We start from the raw sequence: 19,486 nt of genomic DNA, 5'->3' as shown, positions 1-19,486 counted from the left end.
AGTTAACATTCACCAGTTTGGCTTTACAATATTCTGGTGCTGCCTGTCATGTTAATGGTTTAAGAAGAACCTGAGAGCCCTGAAAGCAAATTCAACTTCTTGTCAAGACACAGCTTTAAATATGAATATTAGTAGTTCAAACGTGACAAATAATTAAAAAGAATTAGTGTATCACCTCTCACACATGCACACAGTGGAGTGTATTTCTGCATGCAACTGGTATTAGTGCTTGCTTACTTCAGCCCTCTGATTTAGGATGCCGCAGCTGTTGGTATTTCCACACACTTTTTCTTCAGGTTGCACCGTCTCCCGAAGAGCTTTCTCTGGATCCAGTTTTCCAGCTAACCACTTCGGTAAGGTCATCTGGAGCGCGCACCAGAGAGTTGTACGTGCTTTACGTGTTGCTACGCTCATCTCTTTAATTGCCAAAGCAAGAGCAAGCACATCTGCAGGGAGGAAACGGCGTTTTAATCTTTATTAAAGGTCATCAGCAAGCACTGTTGGGGATTAATTCACCCAGGAAAACTTTTTAGACCCTTTTTAGTGCCTGATTTTGCGTCTGTCTCTTTGTAAGGTTGTAAAAGCTGAATCTAAGTAGTGATTTTTAGGCCCTTGTACAGAGGCAGGTATATGGAGTTTAGGTACTTATTTTGTTAAATAAGCTGAGCTGTCACCTGTTCCCAGGAGCATCTAAAGCCTTACGCTCACCTCTGGGTTTGAACGAATTCCACGTACACACACATACTACAGGCATCTCGCCCCTTCCTGTGCGAGCTCCTTGCTGAATGTTCACAGCAACCCCTGCACATCCACAAAGTGGATCCTTTGCCCATCTTGCCTAAGAAGTCAGTAAGACAGGTGAAGGAATAACTCATTTGTGGCATTTTATTAAAGCATACAGATCACGTTCTGCAAACGTGTCAAACCCCACCGCTTTACTGTAAAGGGTAGGGTGGTGCAGGGCTCCATTTATTCAACAGCAACGACTGAATGCATAGATGATGCTTTGATTTTAACTCCAGACTATGTGTGGAGAAACAAATCCAATCCCCTCTCCTAGGCCCTGGAGTTTTCAGCCAGAACTCACACGTTCTTCTGGGGCAGGTTCCCACACTGTGCTGGGCTGCACCAAGAGCACGTGTGCATCCCTGGTCAAACGCTTCCAGAATCACAGAATCACAGAATCATCTCAGTTGGAAAGGACCTTGAAGATCATCCAGTCCAACCGTTAACCCAGCACTGACAGATCCCAACTCCACCAGATCCCTCAGTGCTATGTCAACCCACCTCTTGAACCCCTCCAGGGATGGGGACTCCACCACCTCCCTGGGCAGCCCATTCCAACGCCTAACTACCTGTTCTGTAAAGAAATACTTCCTAATATCTAGTCTAAACCTTCCCTCGCACAACTTGAGGCCATTCCGTGGGGTTTGGAAGCAGCGGAAGACTTTAAGTCAAAGTCTGCTCTTCCAAGGGCCCGTGCTCAGTAAAGCACAACTGCAGTTTCATTTTATTGCAAAAAGCTGGCACCTACCTTCAAGCAATATCCTTGGAGTCACTGTTCCAGGTGAAGGCATGCCCTCCTGGTGGGACTGCGGGTGCCTCAGAAAAGGGCAGAATTTAAAGGCCTAACCTCATCCCCTCACCATCCCCTTCACCAGCTCGCCTGGCTCTCACTCCCCAGGCTGGTTTCTGTGAAACATTCCGAGACATCCCTCCTTCTGCAGGGAGTGACCACTGATTCCTCTGCCACCACCACTGCTAAAGCAGCTGGAAGGAGTGGTACAGGAAGCTATTTGGGTAACTGTGAAGAATCACCATGAAAATCCACTTGTCCAACACAAGTGTCAGCCATCCAAAGAATTTTAGAAGGTAGCGTTTGGAAGGATAACTCCAGAGAAAAAATGGACAGAATACAGAGTGGGAGGATGTGATTATTGGGTCTTGTATTTTCAAATTTCCAATTTCCACACCAAGCTCTGTGGAATCAAGAAGAGACCACAGGAACGGTGTCACCTGGAGTGCCTAGAAGAAGCTGGGAAAAAAGTGACACTCACGTAAGTGTGCATCTCAAAACTGTAAGATATGGTTGGCATTTGGGTCACTACCCAGGGAAGAAGGGAAAATCCCGCAGTAATAAGGAAGAGTCTTTGGCTGAATGCAGGGCCTGAGAGATATTAAAAAGGTCTTTTCTCCCCTCAGAAGATGATCTGTAACATCTACATCCTTCTGAAAGATCTTGAAAACTAAATCTTGGGCAATCTCAAAGCAGAGGTATGGTCAGACAGCTCTGAAAGGCTTGATGGTTGTTCTGGGTGACAGACAGCACTCCATAAAATCCTTTTTCTGATCATTGTGATTTCTTCCAGAACTTCATTAAGTGGTCAAAAACGTTTACAAACAACCGCCAGATACCTCGTACGGTCCCACAACTTCAGAGGGTAACAGCAAAATTTTTCAGATCCACTTTGTGCATGAATACAACTGATATGAGGCAGCTCAGATCCATCTGCTTCCCACTGAAGTAAATCTGTGTGCCAACTAAAGTGGGGGGAGCTGGGAGAAAAGGCAACCGTGGCTTACGTTTGAATTTTGTTTAAATCAAAGTTCCTGGAATAGAGGACACAATAGACAGGTCCTGCCTGATCAGACAGATACTTAATATCAGATCAGATGGAATAAAAAGGTGCTGTGGAAACAGGGTTGGGCCAGGGAAGACCTCTTTTCAAACAAAACTAAACTATTAACACGGAGAAAGCTCTGCCAAAGAGAGGCGATGCACAGCTTCAGGCATCAAGGCTTTCCCAGACATGCAGCAAATACAGTTACTACATTCAATAATCTACTGTTTGGAAAATCGTCCCCAGTTGCCACAGCAGGCTAACACAGCCTGCAGACAGCCAGTACGGAGGATGAGGTAGACAAGGAAAGCACAACCCTTCTAGGTGGATCCCACTGCACAAAGCCCTCTTCTTCTCAAAGCAGCTGGACCAGGGAGCAGACCTGGAGGTCTGGCAGCTCTTTCCCAGAGGACTCAGTTCCAAAGAGCTCACTGGTTAAGAAGTAGCACCAAGTAAAGCCAGCGCCAATTATTTTCAAGGCTTCAACACCCAAAACCCCCCCTTCATCTTAACAAGTCACAGAATCTTCAATCAAGGTAAAGAGAAACAAGAATGATGGTGAACAGGTGAAAAGACAAATTGCTATAGTGTATCTTTTGAAGTAACCTTGAGAATAACAGAACCGCATGATTGGACATGCCAAAGAAGTAAAATAATCCACCTAATTCAGTTCTGGAAAGAAAGGCAGCAAGTGAACAGAGGGCTCTCAGAGATGTAAGAAAGCTTCCAACACAAAGCAGTAGGTCAGAGCATCGCAGGCCGCAGGAATTTATTCTGACTCACATCTCAGAGAAGGGAATCTGCCAGACTGCCTGTGCACTAGTGAAAGATTAAGCTGAATATTCAGTTGGATACCATTAAGGATAAAAACATTCTGACCAATATATGTTTGTGTATCCATCCAAAATATGATTTGTATTTTATGTCACTCTATGACAGAACATGCTTGAAGAGGAAATCCATTCATAACACAAGGCCATCTTGCTCTCTTTGCACAGATTCAGCATGGAGATACCAAGGAAGTTCTACACAGAAATACAGAGAGCGCTAGAGAGGGGATGGGAAGGGGAATATGAGGGACAGCAAAAAGAAAGAGGCAATATCTTAATATCATCTCCAATCCCAAAAAACCCCACTACCTTTTCATTACTTGCTAGTTTATTAATTGAATAAATGCACTCCAAATTGATTTAACCCATTTATCTCTAAAACCCAGTTTTAGTATCCTCTAAAAACCATCATCTAAACCCCATACGCCTTTCCCAAAGCTCTAGACACTGAAAACTGAATTAAAACTTTAACACAAAACCCCTTACACTTATTTTTTATATAGACTTGCAATACGTGTAGAATTTTTCAGCCACCTTCTAAAAATATGTAAGCATAAGTTATACCTCTGTCATCTTGGCATCTGGGAGCTCCTTGCCTCTGTCGATTTGAAGCATTTACAATTTCATCTTTTCTACGTGACTGCACTACACGAATTACCTCCAGGTGTTTATCAAGAGCAGTAGAAATGTTAGCATGAAGGGGAGAACTGCGAAGGCGCTCCATTTTTCCCAGTAAAGTCACAACCTAATGAACATTTTACATGTTACAGGAGTTAAAACTATACTCATCTAGACTTACATGAAAATTAACTAGATTAGGAAGAACAGGTTAATGATAACCATTATTTTCTTTTAAGAACAGTTCATAAAGCTATAGTTGAAGTAGTTTTAAATTCTTACCTAGGGTTTCTTCTTCTCCAAAGCTGAAGTTCTAGAATAGCTGGGTGTGCACAGCGCAACAGCAAAGCTAAAATACCCAAGTATCAGGACGCAGCTTACTAGTTAATAAGAGATATATACAACTTTGAGACACCCAGGTAACAGGAGGGGGTTCCATGACAATGTACATTCCTGTGGTCCTCCCTTCCATCAGCACTGCTGCACTTATCTGGGTGAAAACCAATCCCACAAAGACTGGCCAGTTTTCACCCAGATGATCTCCCTGTGCTGTGCCAGCACAAAGCAACGGGCAGCGTGGGATTGGCTAAAGCTGCTGTGGAACCACACGCGCAGGCTGACTTTCAGGACGGATACTCAACACTGAAGGACCTCGTTCAGAGAATATCGAGCACAAACATTCAGAATAATTCAGTTTTGTTTAGTTAATTGAAAAGTTGCACCTTCATCTTACAACAGTCATGTCGCTATGAATTTCTCCTCGGTGAGCGATTCCTCAATCCATGGTTCACAGACCACTGAAGAACCTGGTTACTGGTCCGCAGGAAGAGATAAAACTAAATATTCCAAATTCATAATGTTCATTGGGCAGTGGCTACACTTGATGACCTATAAAGAAGCCTGATGATTAATGACCATCCACAGATAAAAGTAAGAAACAGAGGGCACAGTGCAAAGTTCTTGATGTTTTCTTGCAACAGAACAACAGTAGGCTTCCCTAGGAAAAGGACTGGCATGGAGGTTTTAAAATGTAAGAAAGGGTGGCTAACAAAGGCCTTTGAACCAAGACGATTTGCCCAATCTGCCCCAAGTATCCTCAGAGCAGGCTGTTGGCCAAGACAGTTATTTTGGTAGCAGCATCCACACCAGCAGAACAAGCAGCCGCCCCTTGCCAAGGGCCCAGGAGAGCATTCAGGAAGGAGCAGGCTCTGCCTCAGATCTGGCAAAAGCCTGGGGAGGGAGGGGGAATGTAGGAATAAACTGCACAAGTTCCTGTGACAGCAGCAACAACCAATAAACATAAAAAGTGACATTTGTAAGGAAGCTGAGAGTTTAAAAAAAAGTGAAGGAAGAACTTCACATGAACAACTAAGGAATCAATCCCTAGGAAACTAAAGTAGGTAAGATTGTTTGAAAATCACTAGAATTGTTTCTGAAGATAAAGCCAGATTTTAGGGAATGCTGTAGTAGGATCATGTAAGCAAGTGAAACAAAGTAGATGAACCTGACAGTCATTATTTCCCAGTCTTAGTAGTATGTCCACATCCACAAAAGGACTTTAGTTCTGAAGACCTGGTTTTCAGGTACCACAACCTCATCCAGTGGGATCCCTGGCTGAGAGTTAGTTAAATGCCTGCGTTCCTTACACTGAGCCTGGGAGAAGTGCCAGGTGTCTAAAAGCAAAATCCACAAAAGTCAGCAAAGCTGGGCTGCCCCAGCAACCCACTGGGAACCACGGATGGCTCAAAGCTCACCTTCCCATCCCCTCAGGCTTTTCAGAAGTTCACCCTGCACTCCCAAGAGACACCTCCTTCCACTCATGACTCAGAGGCATTACCTAAACCTGCCCTTCTCTTGCAAAGCACAACTGATGCCTTTTGACTGTCACAGGGCTTGCTGAGTAGTTCAGATCCTTCACTGGGACAAGCAGGAACCATCACCTGAGGCTGAGTGCTGGAGCGCAGGGTCCCAGCCAAACAGCCAGCAGAGCCGCGGGCCCCGCAGCCTAGAAGTGAGGACACATCAGGGGTAAGAGCTGATGTTTCAGGCCCAGGTTTGTTCACAAAACACTGTGTTTGGAGCAGGAACTATAAAGCTTTCTTCTGCCCATAGGTACCCTCAACTACTGCAAGTAAGTGACTGTTTGCTCTCTCTGGCAGAAATCACTATCAGTGCAGAATAGAAGAGCTTCAACAGGACGAGCTGAACGTCCAGGCCCAGCGTGGGGTGACTGCGGCATTCTCCAGTTACAACACAGCTGTGCACCTTCTATCTCCCCAGACACAAGGCAGACGAGATACAGTCTGCAGGGAGGAGATCCTGGTTTAAAGTTTGTTCTTTGACTATTAAGTGTTTTAATAGCTACTGATGACATAGTGAAGGAAGCTACTGTCACCTCTCCATCAGCTATGCTTTGTTCTGGAACTGAAAGCAACTGCAAGTGGAAGTCTCAAACAAGAAAACCAACGTGCGTGAACACCAAGAGGATTTAACTAGATGCTCCACATTATGAAGAGTTAATCCCAAGATTCATCCAGCTCAACTTCCACTTGAACCTTTGCACCAGTGTTTCTCTTTGGCGGTCACTAAGCTTTTTGATGTTAGAATCCAGATCCAACAGCCCCACTGTGCTTTTGAGCATCCTTAAAACTACTTTTCTGTGACTGCCTAGCAAGTGTCTGAGGTTCTGTACCCTAAAGTTTAGCTCAAATGGCTAAAAGGATTAAGTCCTTTTTTAGATGCAGTTTTAAAGTACTAGGACAAGGACAGGCAAGCCTTTTGAAAGTGGAAACTTCCCAAGACTATTATTCTGGAGTTCAGAGAACAGTAGTTTTAAAAGTGTACACTAAGCCCATCAACACATCTTTCACTATGCTCTCTACTCAGCTGTATGAACAAAACCAGGCAGTTGCACAAGATGGATTTCAGTAGGCACTAAGCAGACGTGGCTCCACGGTTTATTTCACCTGGGTGAGACCGGTAGGAAAGACTGCTTCTCCCCCCCACTGCCGTGGGAGCCGCTGAGCTCAGCAGCACTGGCTGCTCCAAGAACCAGCATTTCTCACAACAGCTGCTGCCTTTAGTCCCACACCCCCTCACCGGGGCAGGCTTCGGCTCGGCACTTTCGGCCCACACTTCTCCTCCTGCAGCAGGAGCATCCTGGCTCGGGCCCCTCAGCCTCCGAAGAGCCAGATCAGACCCTCGCTATTCCGCTGGCAGCTCAGATCAGCTCTGCCTGTGCTCGCCTCCTCCCTCTAGTCTCCCTTGCAGACTTCTGCGCAGGCTGCCGCCTCACAAAGCAGCACGATACTGCACACTGGCACCATCGTTTGGCCACAGAGCTACAGGCAGCTCAAAAGACACCAGTCACACTTGTCCTACAGGTTATGGCTGTTTGGTTTAAGCAGCAAACTAGTAACGTAGAAATTCAGGCTGAAGTTGCATCAAATAACCATTCTGCATTAAAAAAATACAAGACTCTCAAGCAAATATGTATCAAAGTCTTACAAACATTAAACAAACTTGCTTTTTTTCCCCACAAATACCTCCTCTAATGCAGTGTCTACAATGACTACTTCTCTGCTGAGCTGCTCGAAACAGCTCAAAATGCAGGCACATCTAGAGCTGTGCGAGCAGTTCGGCTAGATGACTGGATTCAGGCATCTCACGCACACTCTTGTACTAGAAACCACATTCCTCCTGGCACGTACGGATGTAAACGTGAGCCTCAGCGCTCAGCGGGTTCCCTGGTAACAGCAGCAGTGAACCTGGAGCGGTAGAATCCTAGCAGGGACTGCTGAAATACTACTCCTTGCACAACATTTAAGCACAAAGCTATTTTGGTAAAAGCTCCTCTGATCATCTTGCATATCTTACCCTATACTCTAAGTTCTGTCTGATAAATTCAATAGATTTTTTTTTTTAGTCCTACAACTCACTCTGGCTTGTTCACGTAGCTGATCCACAATTAAGCGATCAACTCTTGATGGGTTTGATGCCAGCCTTGGAATTGGAGTGTTGTTAGCGCTGGAAACCTTTTTCCCTTGGAAATTCTTAGCAAGAGCCGATTCAGTCTGCAGGAAAACAAAAGAATAACTCAGTAAGAATGCAAGCTGCAAACTGTGCTTTATTACAGGATCAAGAAAAAATATCAGATATACAATTTCTTTCCCTTAGGATTTTGTATTTTTTTTAAAGCAGATAATGAGGATTCAGGCATTTAGGATTTAACCATTTGGTAAGACAAAACAACTGCTTTACTCAAAGCAGTTCAACTCCAGTAATTATGCCAACATAATGTGTTTCAGAAGTGCTATGTCTTCACACACTCTGACTACAGCCTGTACTAATTCTGCCTGTAAATAAAATGGAGGCAAGTCAGAATTACAAGGCAAGAAAGAATGAGCAAACAGATTTGGACCTCACCAATAAAATTAAAGTAAAATTGTTTAAGTCATCAATTAATCTAAATTTTGTCAAACTACAGAAACTACAGATTTTTTTGTTTCGTTTTGTTAAAATGAAATCATATTTTATTTTGCCATCAGCAAATTACTTTGAAACCTGACTTCAAGATTTCAAATTTCTATCCCTCTCACCCCATTGTTATGTCTGGATCACCTGTAACAATACATAGCTAGCTAAATCTGTTTTAAAATTGTGTTTCTTAGATTGCTTTGTGGTTGTTCACATAAAGCTGCAGACTAATTTTTCTCCCCCTCCTCCCCCCCCCCCAACTTTTCAGCATGTGTCAACTCTCTCTTTTGCACTTTTCTGTGAAGCCTGGACACCAGCCTCCCCTCCTCAAACCATGCTCATTCTCCCCCTAATCCCGTGATTCAAAGCAACAACCAGTTTTCGTCAGGAAGCACTTTGGCAAAAAACCCATGTTAATCCCCTCACAGTTCAGTTTCTTTCGGTGGAGCTTCCAGGGAGAAGCTGTCAGCCAAACGGCCTGGCCCCACAATTCCCAGGTAACATTTGGCCAACTTCCCTCTCAGGAAGTTACAGCTCCAGATCGTTTTTTGAATTTCAGTACCAGCTAAACCGGTGAAATTAAAACAGTTTTTACATTCAACAAGGGGAGCCTGAAGCACTTCCACTGATGACCAAAATGGCAGGTGCTTTGAGTAGGGCTTTATGCAGAACTACCTGAATCTTTCAGTGTTTTAATATTAGACTTTCCTCGGCCTCTGTTTCTGGGGAAAAAAAAAGAGCCCGTTCATCTTTGGTTTAAAACTTCAGGGAAACAGGAGGTGAGAAGAACTCATTTAACAACTAAAAGCATAGGACCTAAGAATTTTAATTAATTCTTAAAAGGATTAAAGTTTAGTCCCAATTCAACATATAATTAATGGATTTGCTTTCAAAGTTTCCAGAGGCATTGTATTTATTGTGTTAAAAAAAAAAAGTAACATGGTTTTGTCAGTCATACAACACACCTTCCCCAACCCCAACCCAGAGACTGCAAAAGTCACCGAATTCCTGCTTTAAGTGCAACATTCAATACAACATTCATTATGCTCCCAACCAGGCTACAAACCTTCAAAACTTGTTTTCAGTCCAAATACACAGGGAAGCAAACTCTTTTAACTTTGAAGTCCCATTAAGCATTTCAACTCATAACTACCTGGCCTGAGTAGTACGAGATCTAAATCAAATCAGTGATATGGCATATTATTTTTATTTTTTTACCTTCTTTCTTTCTTTCTCCAAAGCTCTCCACTGTTCATAACATTCTTCCAGCCTAACATGAAGTTCGCTGGCAGGCCCACTATGGGTTTTAACTCGCTTCTGAAATCCAAATGCTGGTACAAAACTAGAAAAAGCACTGTCACCATATATCTTATCATTAAAATAAGGGTAGAAGCGTTTCAAATCATCGTGGGAGAACAAGTTGTGAGGCTCCATCGGGGGAACAATGGAATGGCCAACAAGGCGACCTGATCTCAAGGGGAATGCACTTGAACCCAGCTGCTTATTGGGTCTAAAGTCGCCCATCATGCAACTGTTGGAAAAGCTTGGAGCCTGCAGGCGAGTCACAGGATTGATGGTGTTATTGTCTCTGTTTCCCTGCCTGAGATTAAACTGACCCTGAGACTCCATTAAATCTTGGTACATGTTCTGCAGCAACTCCTCTGCATGTATTTGTCCTTCCAGATCATAATGTTGACTCTGTGGCTTCAAGCGGAAATGGTGTTTGTTCATATTTTCAATGATCCCAAACTGCTGAGCTGAATAATTGTCACAGAATCTGTTTGGCTGCTTTAATTTCTTTTCACTTAAATACTCAATGAGATTTTCTTCTCCATTCCTAAGTAGTGCCTCCATGCAAGCAGCACTCCGAGCTCGTTCTGCAGTGTTATAACCAAAATCAAGACTTGAAAAAAATGAAGGATTATCTTGACAGTACTTGTGAAATAAATTACTATTTAAAGGGAAATTTGAAGATGGTACCTGAAAAAAATCATTAAAATGACTAGAACTTTTTGGAAAAGCAGGTAAATGATTATTCACTTTCAACAAAGGACTTGGATTCTGAAATGGGACAGAAGCAGTGGCTTTAGTTTGAACATTCATCCAAGCTGGCCTCACATTAGCACCTGCTGAAGGGTTTGTTGTGTTTGGTAACAGTGGAAGTGACTTACAGAATTCAGAATTCTGAAGATCAGACTTGGAAAACTGCTGCTTTTCTACACCATTTGCACAGTCACTATTCGCTGGACAAGCAGCAGAAGACTTTAGTCCATATTCAAATTTTTGCCCAAAATCAGTGCAGAACGAAGCTTCATTTGCAAATTGTTTTTCTGATAGAAATTCTACAGCCTTGGGAAATGTAAAGTTTTGCTGATCTGAAATTCTATCTTCTATTTTCTTCTGAGTCCCTGATTTAACTTGAAATAATCTACTATAGGGTTCTGCGTCCAGAGGTGGTGCCTCAGTGGTTCCATTTACTAACTTATTTTCTTGGAGGTTACAGTTGGTACTCTTGTTAGGCTTTGCTTTACTAGCATGAGAATATTCAGTGTATCTACTATAATCTGGGTTTTCATTATATCTGTGCAACTGTGGAAGAAACGTTTCTGCCCGCTTTTGGTGCCACTGCGTGTCTGCTCCTTTGAGACATGCCTTCTCCCTTCTGTGAGCATAAGCATCGGCTCCCCAGTCTTTGAATACTTCTGAATGCCCAACTTGGGGTGTAAAGGTGTTTTTTATGTATGGATAGTTCTGATATACAGGTGTTGTCTTAATATTCTCATTAGTCTGAATGTTGTAACAGTTGCCGTGATCGTTCCTAGAAGGGTATAAGCACTGCTCTTCAAGGTCTATGTCAGTAAACCCACAATAACATTCATCTATTTTTTGCTGTGATGCAAAATTACCACTTTGCAAGTACTGTTTTTCGGCAGCAGATACAGATTCACTGCTATAAAAACCCTGTTGTGATACAGCTCCAACAACTGGTCTTTTAGTTTCTGGCAACAGGTCATGCTGGTCTACGATTCTGGCTGCATTCATGGGCCATACTGACTTCAAGCTGGAAGTGCAGCTCCTTGGAAAACAAGAAACACATGGTTAGATTCTTCTCTTGGTGCTCCTCTTCCATTCCCAAATGCAGAAAAAGGTTTAAGAACCCCATTCTTCCCTAATCATTTCTCTCGATTGATTCAAAGATGTCTTAGTCCAACTTCTACCCACTACTGCATCTCCTTAACTAGATGAGAAAATGGATTCTGTCTTGTCTAAACCCACCCATATACCTTAGGAGCTACGCACGGTGCCTTCAAGCTGCAAGCGATATGCACATACCAAGTTATGGTCAGTCGATCCTGTCAAGAGATTTACTATCCACCACCACCAAAATACTTCTGGCTAAGTAACAAGTTAAGATAACCATACTGCCAAAACTACCCACAACCTTTCAAAGCCACATCCTAGCACTCCAGACAAAACGCTTCTCTGTATCATCCTGCTTCAGAATCGCCTGTGTTTTACACTGCTTCCTGAAGGTACATCAAGAAAAAGCATCTCAGCACACTTCCTTTCCTTTCACTAATTACCATGAATTAACACAGGACAATCGGTCACCGACTGTCAAGGAAAACTGTAATCAGACTAAGTAAGCAATGGAATTGTGCCTGGAAGTCATTACAGTCACTGCCAAGTTTGGCAGCACTGAAAACAGAAATCCAACCTTCACTGTCTGAAGCAAAGGAATTAGTAAACTCTCTCTTGATCAAAACTCTCTCTAAAGTTTTCCCTCACTTCAAGCACAGAACTCAGCACACATGTGGAAATCAGTGGAATTGTTTGGGAAGACGGAAAGGAAGAGTGGTGCCTGGCTTGGGAACCTTGGGAACTGGGTTCCCTGTCTCATTCCTCAGACCTAGAATACTTGGATTCGAGCAAAAGACAGTGAACTCTCAAGGTGTCTCGGGGATCCTTCTGTGACAAGTTATGATGACTATCTAACAGTTTCTTCTGGTGCTAGAATATAGGCATACTAAATCTGACATTTAGATATGTAAATATTGCTTAGGTGGCACTCACATCAAGAAACATTAATTTTGCATGGAATTCTTCTCTCCTGCCAGTTCAGGAAAGTGTGAAAGAGTATGATTTCATGTTTTGTATATTCTTTCTGTGAATTGAAATTAATTACGAAAGAAACCTAAAGTCTGAATTCAATCTTGATCTAAAAAAACCCCAGGCCAAGGCATATATTAAAGGAGATTTATTTTAATACACCATTTCCACAATGCTTGTTAAGGACTAATTTTAAAAATGCCAATTAAAAAGTTTTGCAAATACCAGAAAGCCAGAAGCTACCATGTAATTTGAGTACCTAGAGAAAAGCTTTCAAGTATCAGAAGCAAAATATTAGAAGAGTAGGGGGAAGGAAGGGAAAGCATAAAGAGCACGAGGACTTGCCAGCAGCAGATGCAAAGGAAGATGACTAACAGAACACAGACACTGAGATGGGTGAGGGAAGTCTTTGTCAGAGGAAGAGAACGCCAGCAGTGCCTGCATGGCAACACACTCACCCCTCAGCGCAATATGGCTGCGATTTATCTTGTTCTTCCAAGATGTTAGACACCAGTCCATATAAATCTGTTTCACTGCCGTAATCATTCTGTTCAGGCTGAATCCTGAAAATGGATTGCATATTAGTTAAAACAATCACTTCACTCAAAATATGTTGTTAAGTTAAGCAAAAAAATATAATCCATCTCCTTCAACACACACATTCTCTGTCAAAGACGACTACCTGGATTTCATATTAATCTGAGAAGCAGCAGGCTGCTTAGTATCATCTCCATACGTAGACCATGGTGTATATAAAAGGGAAGAGTCCACAGGTGCAGAGTAGTCTGATGTTGAAAGGGCAGAACTGTAGGTCTGAGATAGCTCTACATTTTCTTCATTCTGCATTTTATGTACAATAAAAGCAGTGATTTTAATATTAAACACATCAAATTGTCATTTCATCATTCTACATGGTTGTAACTGAGTTCCCCCTCAGAGTAACCAGAGCACGAGAAGCAAGCAAGCCACATACTTTTGACGTGATGCTACAGGTAACTTCTGCTGGCGACTACTGCCCAGTGCACTGGAGTAAAAATTTCAGGCCACGTTAGCCTAAAACATCTGCACTAGTTTGTAACAGATGATCACCGACAGGAGTCAGGAGACATCCCCTTCCTCCCAATCATTACAGGTTATTTAAGCTACTGACTTACAACCAATTATTTTCCAGACAAAAGGCCTTCTACCCAGTTTAAGTGAAAAGGAGCCATTGCTTGTTTGGTTTACACATGATATGCTTTCTCAGCTTTTAGTAAATGAAAAAATTAATGGTGTTTTCACAAGGTTGAATGTTAAAGATACATGATGTGCTCCTTTATGGAGCAAAGTCATCCAGCAGCTACAGAAAGCAACACACAAAACCAGGTTTTATTCCCAGTAAGGCTTTCTGCCTAACTATGGACAGGTGTCTCTACTTCACGTCTCAGTTCCCCATGTCTGTAAAATACTTCTGTAAGCAAAAAAAGATGCCCAGCTGCTGGACTGAAGGACACAGAAGAACAAAGCCACACAAGTCTTGGATAGAGCAAGTAACAGGTCTGTTCTTGAAGGTATTGGGAATGAGTTTTCATTCGAGTCTTTTACCTCGGTGACAGTTTATGGCTATGAAAGGCAAAAGTGAAAAGAGATACCTGATGTACTAAACTGACATGGCATTTTCTACTGGTCAGACTAAGAACCCCCTGCTCAACAGGCAGGTGTATGTGAATGTTTGGACTCTGTCTGTGGTATGCCATAGAAATACCCAAGCTTCTCCTTCTTACCGACTTTGCAGTTTTCCTAAAAATAGTCATTTGCTCCTTGCTTTGTCTACAATTGTTTATGCTAACAGAAGAACAAAGAACACAATGAAATACTATTTTACTAAGTACCACATATTGCTTCACCTGCGACTGTATTAAAAAAAGCCACTGTCCTTTCTGATGAACATTAATACGATGGAGATTTATTATGAATAAATCAAACATGGTGATTTATGTTCACCACTATAAGCAACTGTATTAGAAATATTTTTTGACCATTTTGTTTACAAGCAACCCAAACTCTTACAGATATAAAAAATTCATTTATAATCAACTGAACCTGTGATTTGTAGCAACCATACAGTGAGCCAGAGCCTGTCATTATGCTACTGAATATGTCTGTCAGCCTCCCGCCGGCTTCTGCGCTACTCCAGCAGCGACTGCCACCTCTGAATGCAACTTTAGGCTATACAAGACAAGGAAAAAAGAGCCATCAAAGGACATAATTACACATAGACCTGAGAGTTGTAGATTTCATACCAACATTAACTTCTTTAGCACTTTAATTTACCTGTGGATTCTCTCCATCTGAGTTTTCAAGGAACTAGTTGTACATACTGATGTTAGAACACTTTCACATTTACCCTTAGAGAAAACCTTAACCCAGCAAAGCACAAGAAATTCACCTGTTGTTTACAGACGGAGGAGTGCAGATTAAGAGGAAACCTGCATTCTCTCCATGTACATTAGCTGAGCTTCTGAAGGGCTGAACCACCACAGAACAGCAGCTGCAGGAGAATTATCATCCCTCTCACCATTTAGCCTTCTGTGCATCACTACACACCCCTTGTCTTTTCATCACTGTTTCTATTATATCATTTACATTACATGAATGCATGTATGTGCATTTTCAGGTTTCAGGAGCTAGAATTTTGCTGTAATACACACCCTGGGAGCTACGGTGGAAATCTGTCCCATTCTGTAACTATGGGAGAAACAACTTCCACCTCAAAACCACCCCTCTCCCCATCATCGACCTGGAAGTGCTCAGAAATGGCTGGCCAGTAGGAACAAGGACTGAAAACAAAACGTTAGGCGCCTTCCCTTCCTCAGGTGAGGTACACAAGGAAATTTATAGTTAAAATAAAACTGACTAGCTAAAACCCCTTTAGCTCACAAATAAAAACCCCGAAGCTATTTGCATAATATTTAAAATATTACCATAGCTGCTCATTTGAAACATTTATTACATTCAGAAAAAGTTCAAGTTTCACAGGACTAGCGTTCCGAAAGCTTTCTGAATGAGTACTCCTCTCTAAAAGAAATGTTCTGTATCTGATGAAAACAGACTCCACATCTAACGTACACAGCTTCCTTCTAGCTTACGCCACAGTTACACCAATGTATTAACACGCTGTTTTTCTAAGACACATTTGACAAATATGTGTACAAGCAAAGTCAGAATTGGTGTGGAGCACAGCTCCACTGCTTATACTAATTACAGCACGCTTTCTCTGTAGTTGTCTCCCTGTTCAGTAAGGACACCTAGCACTTACACAATTTGTGAGCTCAACAAATAAACAAATGTACAGGTACAGTGAGCTGGTACAAATCTGTGACACCCCCCACACCCACCAAAACACAGATGCTCATATTTTTCCCAAATGGAACTTTTTCAGGACACTGAAAAGGGTTTTCCTGACACCTTCGAGCTCAGTTTCACATCACCCGTTACCACAGGCCAGGCCCAGGTCCAGACGGCCCCACACAGGCGGGCGCTGCCGCACTGAGAAGCCCGAGCCCGGGACAGCTCCAACCGACCGCTGGGCTTCTGACAGGACGAACTGCACCGCCCAGCCTCTCCCCAGCCCGTGGCGCGGCCCCGTCCCTCACCTCCATGGGCAACCCCCGGGTCGGCGGCGGCTACCGGCAGCGAGCGCGGCCGCGCCACCCGCGCGCGGCCATGGCGGGGCGCCTGAGGCGACAGGCGGCCGTTAGCCTCGCGCCGGCCCAACCGCCGGCCCGCCCCGCGCGCTGCGGGGATTGGCCAAGCCCGGAGCCCTCCGGCCAATGAGGAGCCGAGCGGCTGCCTCGAGCCTCCCCGCGCCGCGTGACTCTCGCCCTTCTCCACGCGGTTATTAAACTCCGGGGGCGCCCGCCCGGAGCACGGTAACAGAGCTCTATTGCGATTGGCCCCTGTCCGCAACACCCAGCCAATAAAAAATCACCTCGCTCGCCCCTCCCGCCAATGAGGGGCCGCGGAGCCGTTGTTCACCGGGAGACAGCGCCGCCGTCCTCGGAGCTGCCTCGGCCCTTCCCACCGCAACCCCGGACCGGGACCGGGACCGGGACCGCCCCGAGAGGGCCCTCCGCGCCGAGCGCTGCCCCGGCACCTCCCCTGAGAGCGGCCCAGCTGCCGCGGGCCAGGCGCCGACCCGGCTGCTGTGTCAGGGCAGGGCCTGAGGCAGCCCTGGGCGCTGCCACCCCCTCAGGCTCTATCACCCCCTCAGGCCCTGCCACCCCCGGCCCTGCCAGCGCGGCTGCCCTCATCTGCTGCCACCCCGGCTCTGCTCTAGGACAGTCCTGCCCAGGACCAAACTGCCCCCACGACTCCGCAGTCCTGTGCATCACCCACGGGAGAAAGGGGAAACCTCCATGACCTGTCACCGGTGACAGCAATACCCAGCCTTGCGCTGTGGCTCCCAGCCTGCCGGGCTGAGACGCTGCTGGGGAGTCAACGGCTGAGGGTGCACCAGAGCCCCAGAGCTGCTGGGTTGGAAGGAGAAACCACAGGAGACCCAACGGAAGAGGGAGCCCAGTTCAAGCAGCAGGTCACTAGGTTGGCAGCCCTTGTTTCATCCTCATCGTTGCCGCTGGTTTAGATACTCTGCCAAGCGTATGAGTATCAGTGTTTTGACTAAAAAGGGCTAAGGAAAACCTAAAGGCCCTGAAACCAAACCACGCTCCTGTTTTCATTTCTCAAGCTATTTTGCTTTTCAGTTACCAAGCTATTTTGGTTTTCACTTCTCAAGCTATTTTTACAGAATCTAGGGACATCATTTTTGCTGCCATCTCTATTTGGGCGGATAAAGGCAGCACAGAGATAACTTCATGGCGATAGAGGCATACATTTCTTTTTATTTACATCTCTTTTATTTCCCAGCACTAGCTAGCCTCCAGCCTTCTTACTCCCTTCAGCATGCTACCAGCCAGCAGGTTCACAGGGAGGTCAGTGGGCTGAGCCTGGGAGGCTGGATCCTGCCCAGTTTGCTGTCTAAACCCACCTGGGGAGCGGGGCCGTCCTGCCCACCCCGGGGTTCAGGCCGCAGATGTTGTGTCCGCTGGAAGCTGAAGCTTTCACTCCGGGAGATCACGGGTGCGCAGAGGGGTCAGCAGTGAAGGTCTGGGCTCCACAGTGTGCGCTGTCCCCTGCTTCACCCCTCGCTCCCTGTCCCCAGGAGAGGCTGGCTGTGGGGCAGAGCTCTGGGACATGCCCCAGCGCTGCCCAAAGCTCCTGGAGGTGCAGTCCTGCCCCCCAGGCAGAGGAGTTGCGACTGGAGCTCAGGACCAAGTGGGGGTGGGCTGGGGTCCTCTTTGGTCCCAAATCTGAAGAGGAACTGGTGTGACCTTCGCTTTGCTTTTTTTCCCCCTTTGAAATGGTGCAGGGTGGGGGAGCACAACCACTCTGCCCTCACCATCCCTGCGACTACAAATTCAGAGGCTGTATTTCCTGCATTTGTTTTTCTGTAAGACTCCTTCAAGGCCACATGGCAGAGATTTGAGAAGCTCAGAGCAGTGAGAATCCCCCCCATATTGTACCATTTGGCCAGAGTTCACTGCTGGGGGTGCAGCAGCACCAGCAGCCTCCTCCAGGGATGACCCTCCAGGCGAGACACCTTTACCAACTGCAGAGGAAAATGCTGTTTTAGCTGACGTGGGTGTTCACCCGTCCGTCTCACAGCCAGTTTCACATGTAACAGAAGCCAGGAAGCAAATTGCCTTCAGCAAGAGCAGCCTGGCAGTTAACCTGCCCAAAGCTGAGGGGTTATTTGCAGTATTTAACAACCAATTTTCAGGGATGTTTCCCCAGTGCTGTGATTTCTGTTAAGAGACTTAGATGGAGAAACTCAGCTCAGCTGCTGTGCAAGCAGGAGGAACATGGTCTCACCGGGGGAAACCAAATTCTGCACTGTTTAGATCTGCCCACAACAGATTTAGGTATCGACCTGATTTCTTTATCCACCGAGTCCTGTACTCATACTCTGCACTGAGGTTCATCCGTGGCCTGAAGTATCGACCGCTTTGGCCCACTGTGTTAAAGTGGCCCCCCTAGTTTTCCATGAACGTGGCATTCCCCATTGTGTTACAGCTGACATTGCTACCTTTTCAAGGCAAGAAACAAGCAGTTAAAATCAACATTAATATTTTATTATGTTGTCAAAGCCCTGCACAGGAAGCTGATGTGACAGGTTGCTAATGCATTAAAGCTCACTCCCCGAATTGATTTCCAGGCTGTGGAGGCTGGCAGCGGAGACGCTATTGAACCTTGCTTTGGAGTCCAAGTGTTTGCCACCTTCCTCCCTCAAAGCGAAGTCAAAACCAAAGACCGTAATTGGAATTTCATTCTCCTGCAGAACATTACACAGGGGGACGCAGCTCTGTGAACAAGCTATTTTTGTCTCTCAGCAAGAGACAGTTTATCCAATATGATCTGTTGCTCTTAAGAGTGAAGCACTATTTCAACCAAATCCCAAGCGTAGGCCCCCATACGGATCCATATCCATAAGTCTGGCCGCAAACATTCAGTAAGTGCTCAAGTGGGACCAGGCTATGGCTGCTCCACATAGAAGCAAGAGCTGCACTGAGCAGAAGACACCCACACCGTGAGTGAAGGCCCAGCAACGGGCTTTAGAGGCCCCAATCCCTCCTTACCAAAGGACGGGGTTGACTCCAGGCTTTGACATGTGCCGAGAGGCCCGAGTAGCAGCTCTAAAGACGCCGTTGAACGGAAAGCCCCCTCAGAAAGGTGAGCCACTGGATGTACCGTTGGAGGAGGCCACAGCGCCCCATTTAACGCAGCTGCTGCACT

General features: G+C 45.1%; 1 protein-coding gene across 1 annotated transcript; it reads right to left on the bottom strand.

Annotated features, from left to right (window-relative positions):
• Positions 1–220: 220 nt before the first annotated feature.
• On the bottom strand, positions 221–19,165 carry MEIOC (meiosis specific with coiled-coil domain). Its single transcript, XM_074891968.1, has 13 exons — positions 19,142–19,165; positions 18,890–19,025; positions 17,682–17,757; positions 17,080–17,166; positions 16,791–17,017; positions 16,133–16,593; positions 14,738–14,863; positions 13,338–13,495; positions 13,114–13,218; positions 9,764–11,621; positions 8,008–8,142; positions 4,016–4,196; positions 221–446 (listed from the first exon to the last, which is right to left on the bottom strand). The coding sequence occupies exons 1-13, from the start codon at positions 19,163–19,165 to the stop codon at positions 223–225; spliced, it is 3,798 nt and encodes a 1,265-aa protein (XP_074748069.1). The 3' UTR covers positions 221–222.
• Positions 19,166–19,486: the final 321 nt, after the last annotated feature.

The sequence above is a fragment of the Strix uralensis genome, chromosome 22, assembly GCF_047716275.1.
Source record: "Strix uralensis isolate ZFMK-TIS-50842 chromosome 22, bStrUra1, whole genome shotgun sequence".
Lineage (NCBI taxonomy): Eukaryota > Metazoa > Chordata > Aves > Strigiformes > Strigidae > Strix > Strix uralensis.
Note: the sequence above shows the minus strand (reverse complement) of the source record. Positions and strands in the feature narration are given on the sequence as shown.

Coding starts and splice junctions, on each gene's coding strand:
- MEIOC (XM_074891968.1), bottom strand. CDS start 19,165: ATGGGGGCCTACGCTTGGGATTTG. Junction 17,018..17,079: donor GAGCCACAGCGCAAGGCTGG/GTATTGCTGTCA, acceptor GGTGATGCACAG/GACTGCGGAGTCGTGGGGGC. Junction 4,197..8,007: donor AGCTACGTGAACAAGCCAGA/GTGAGTTGTAGG, acceptor AATGTTCATTAG/GTTGTGACTTTACTGGGAAA.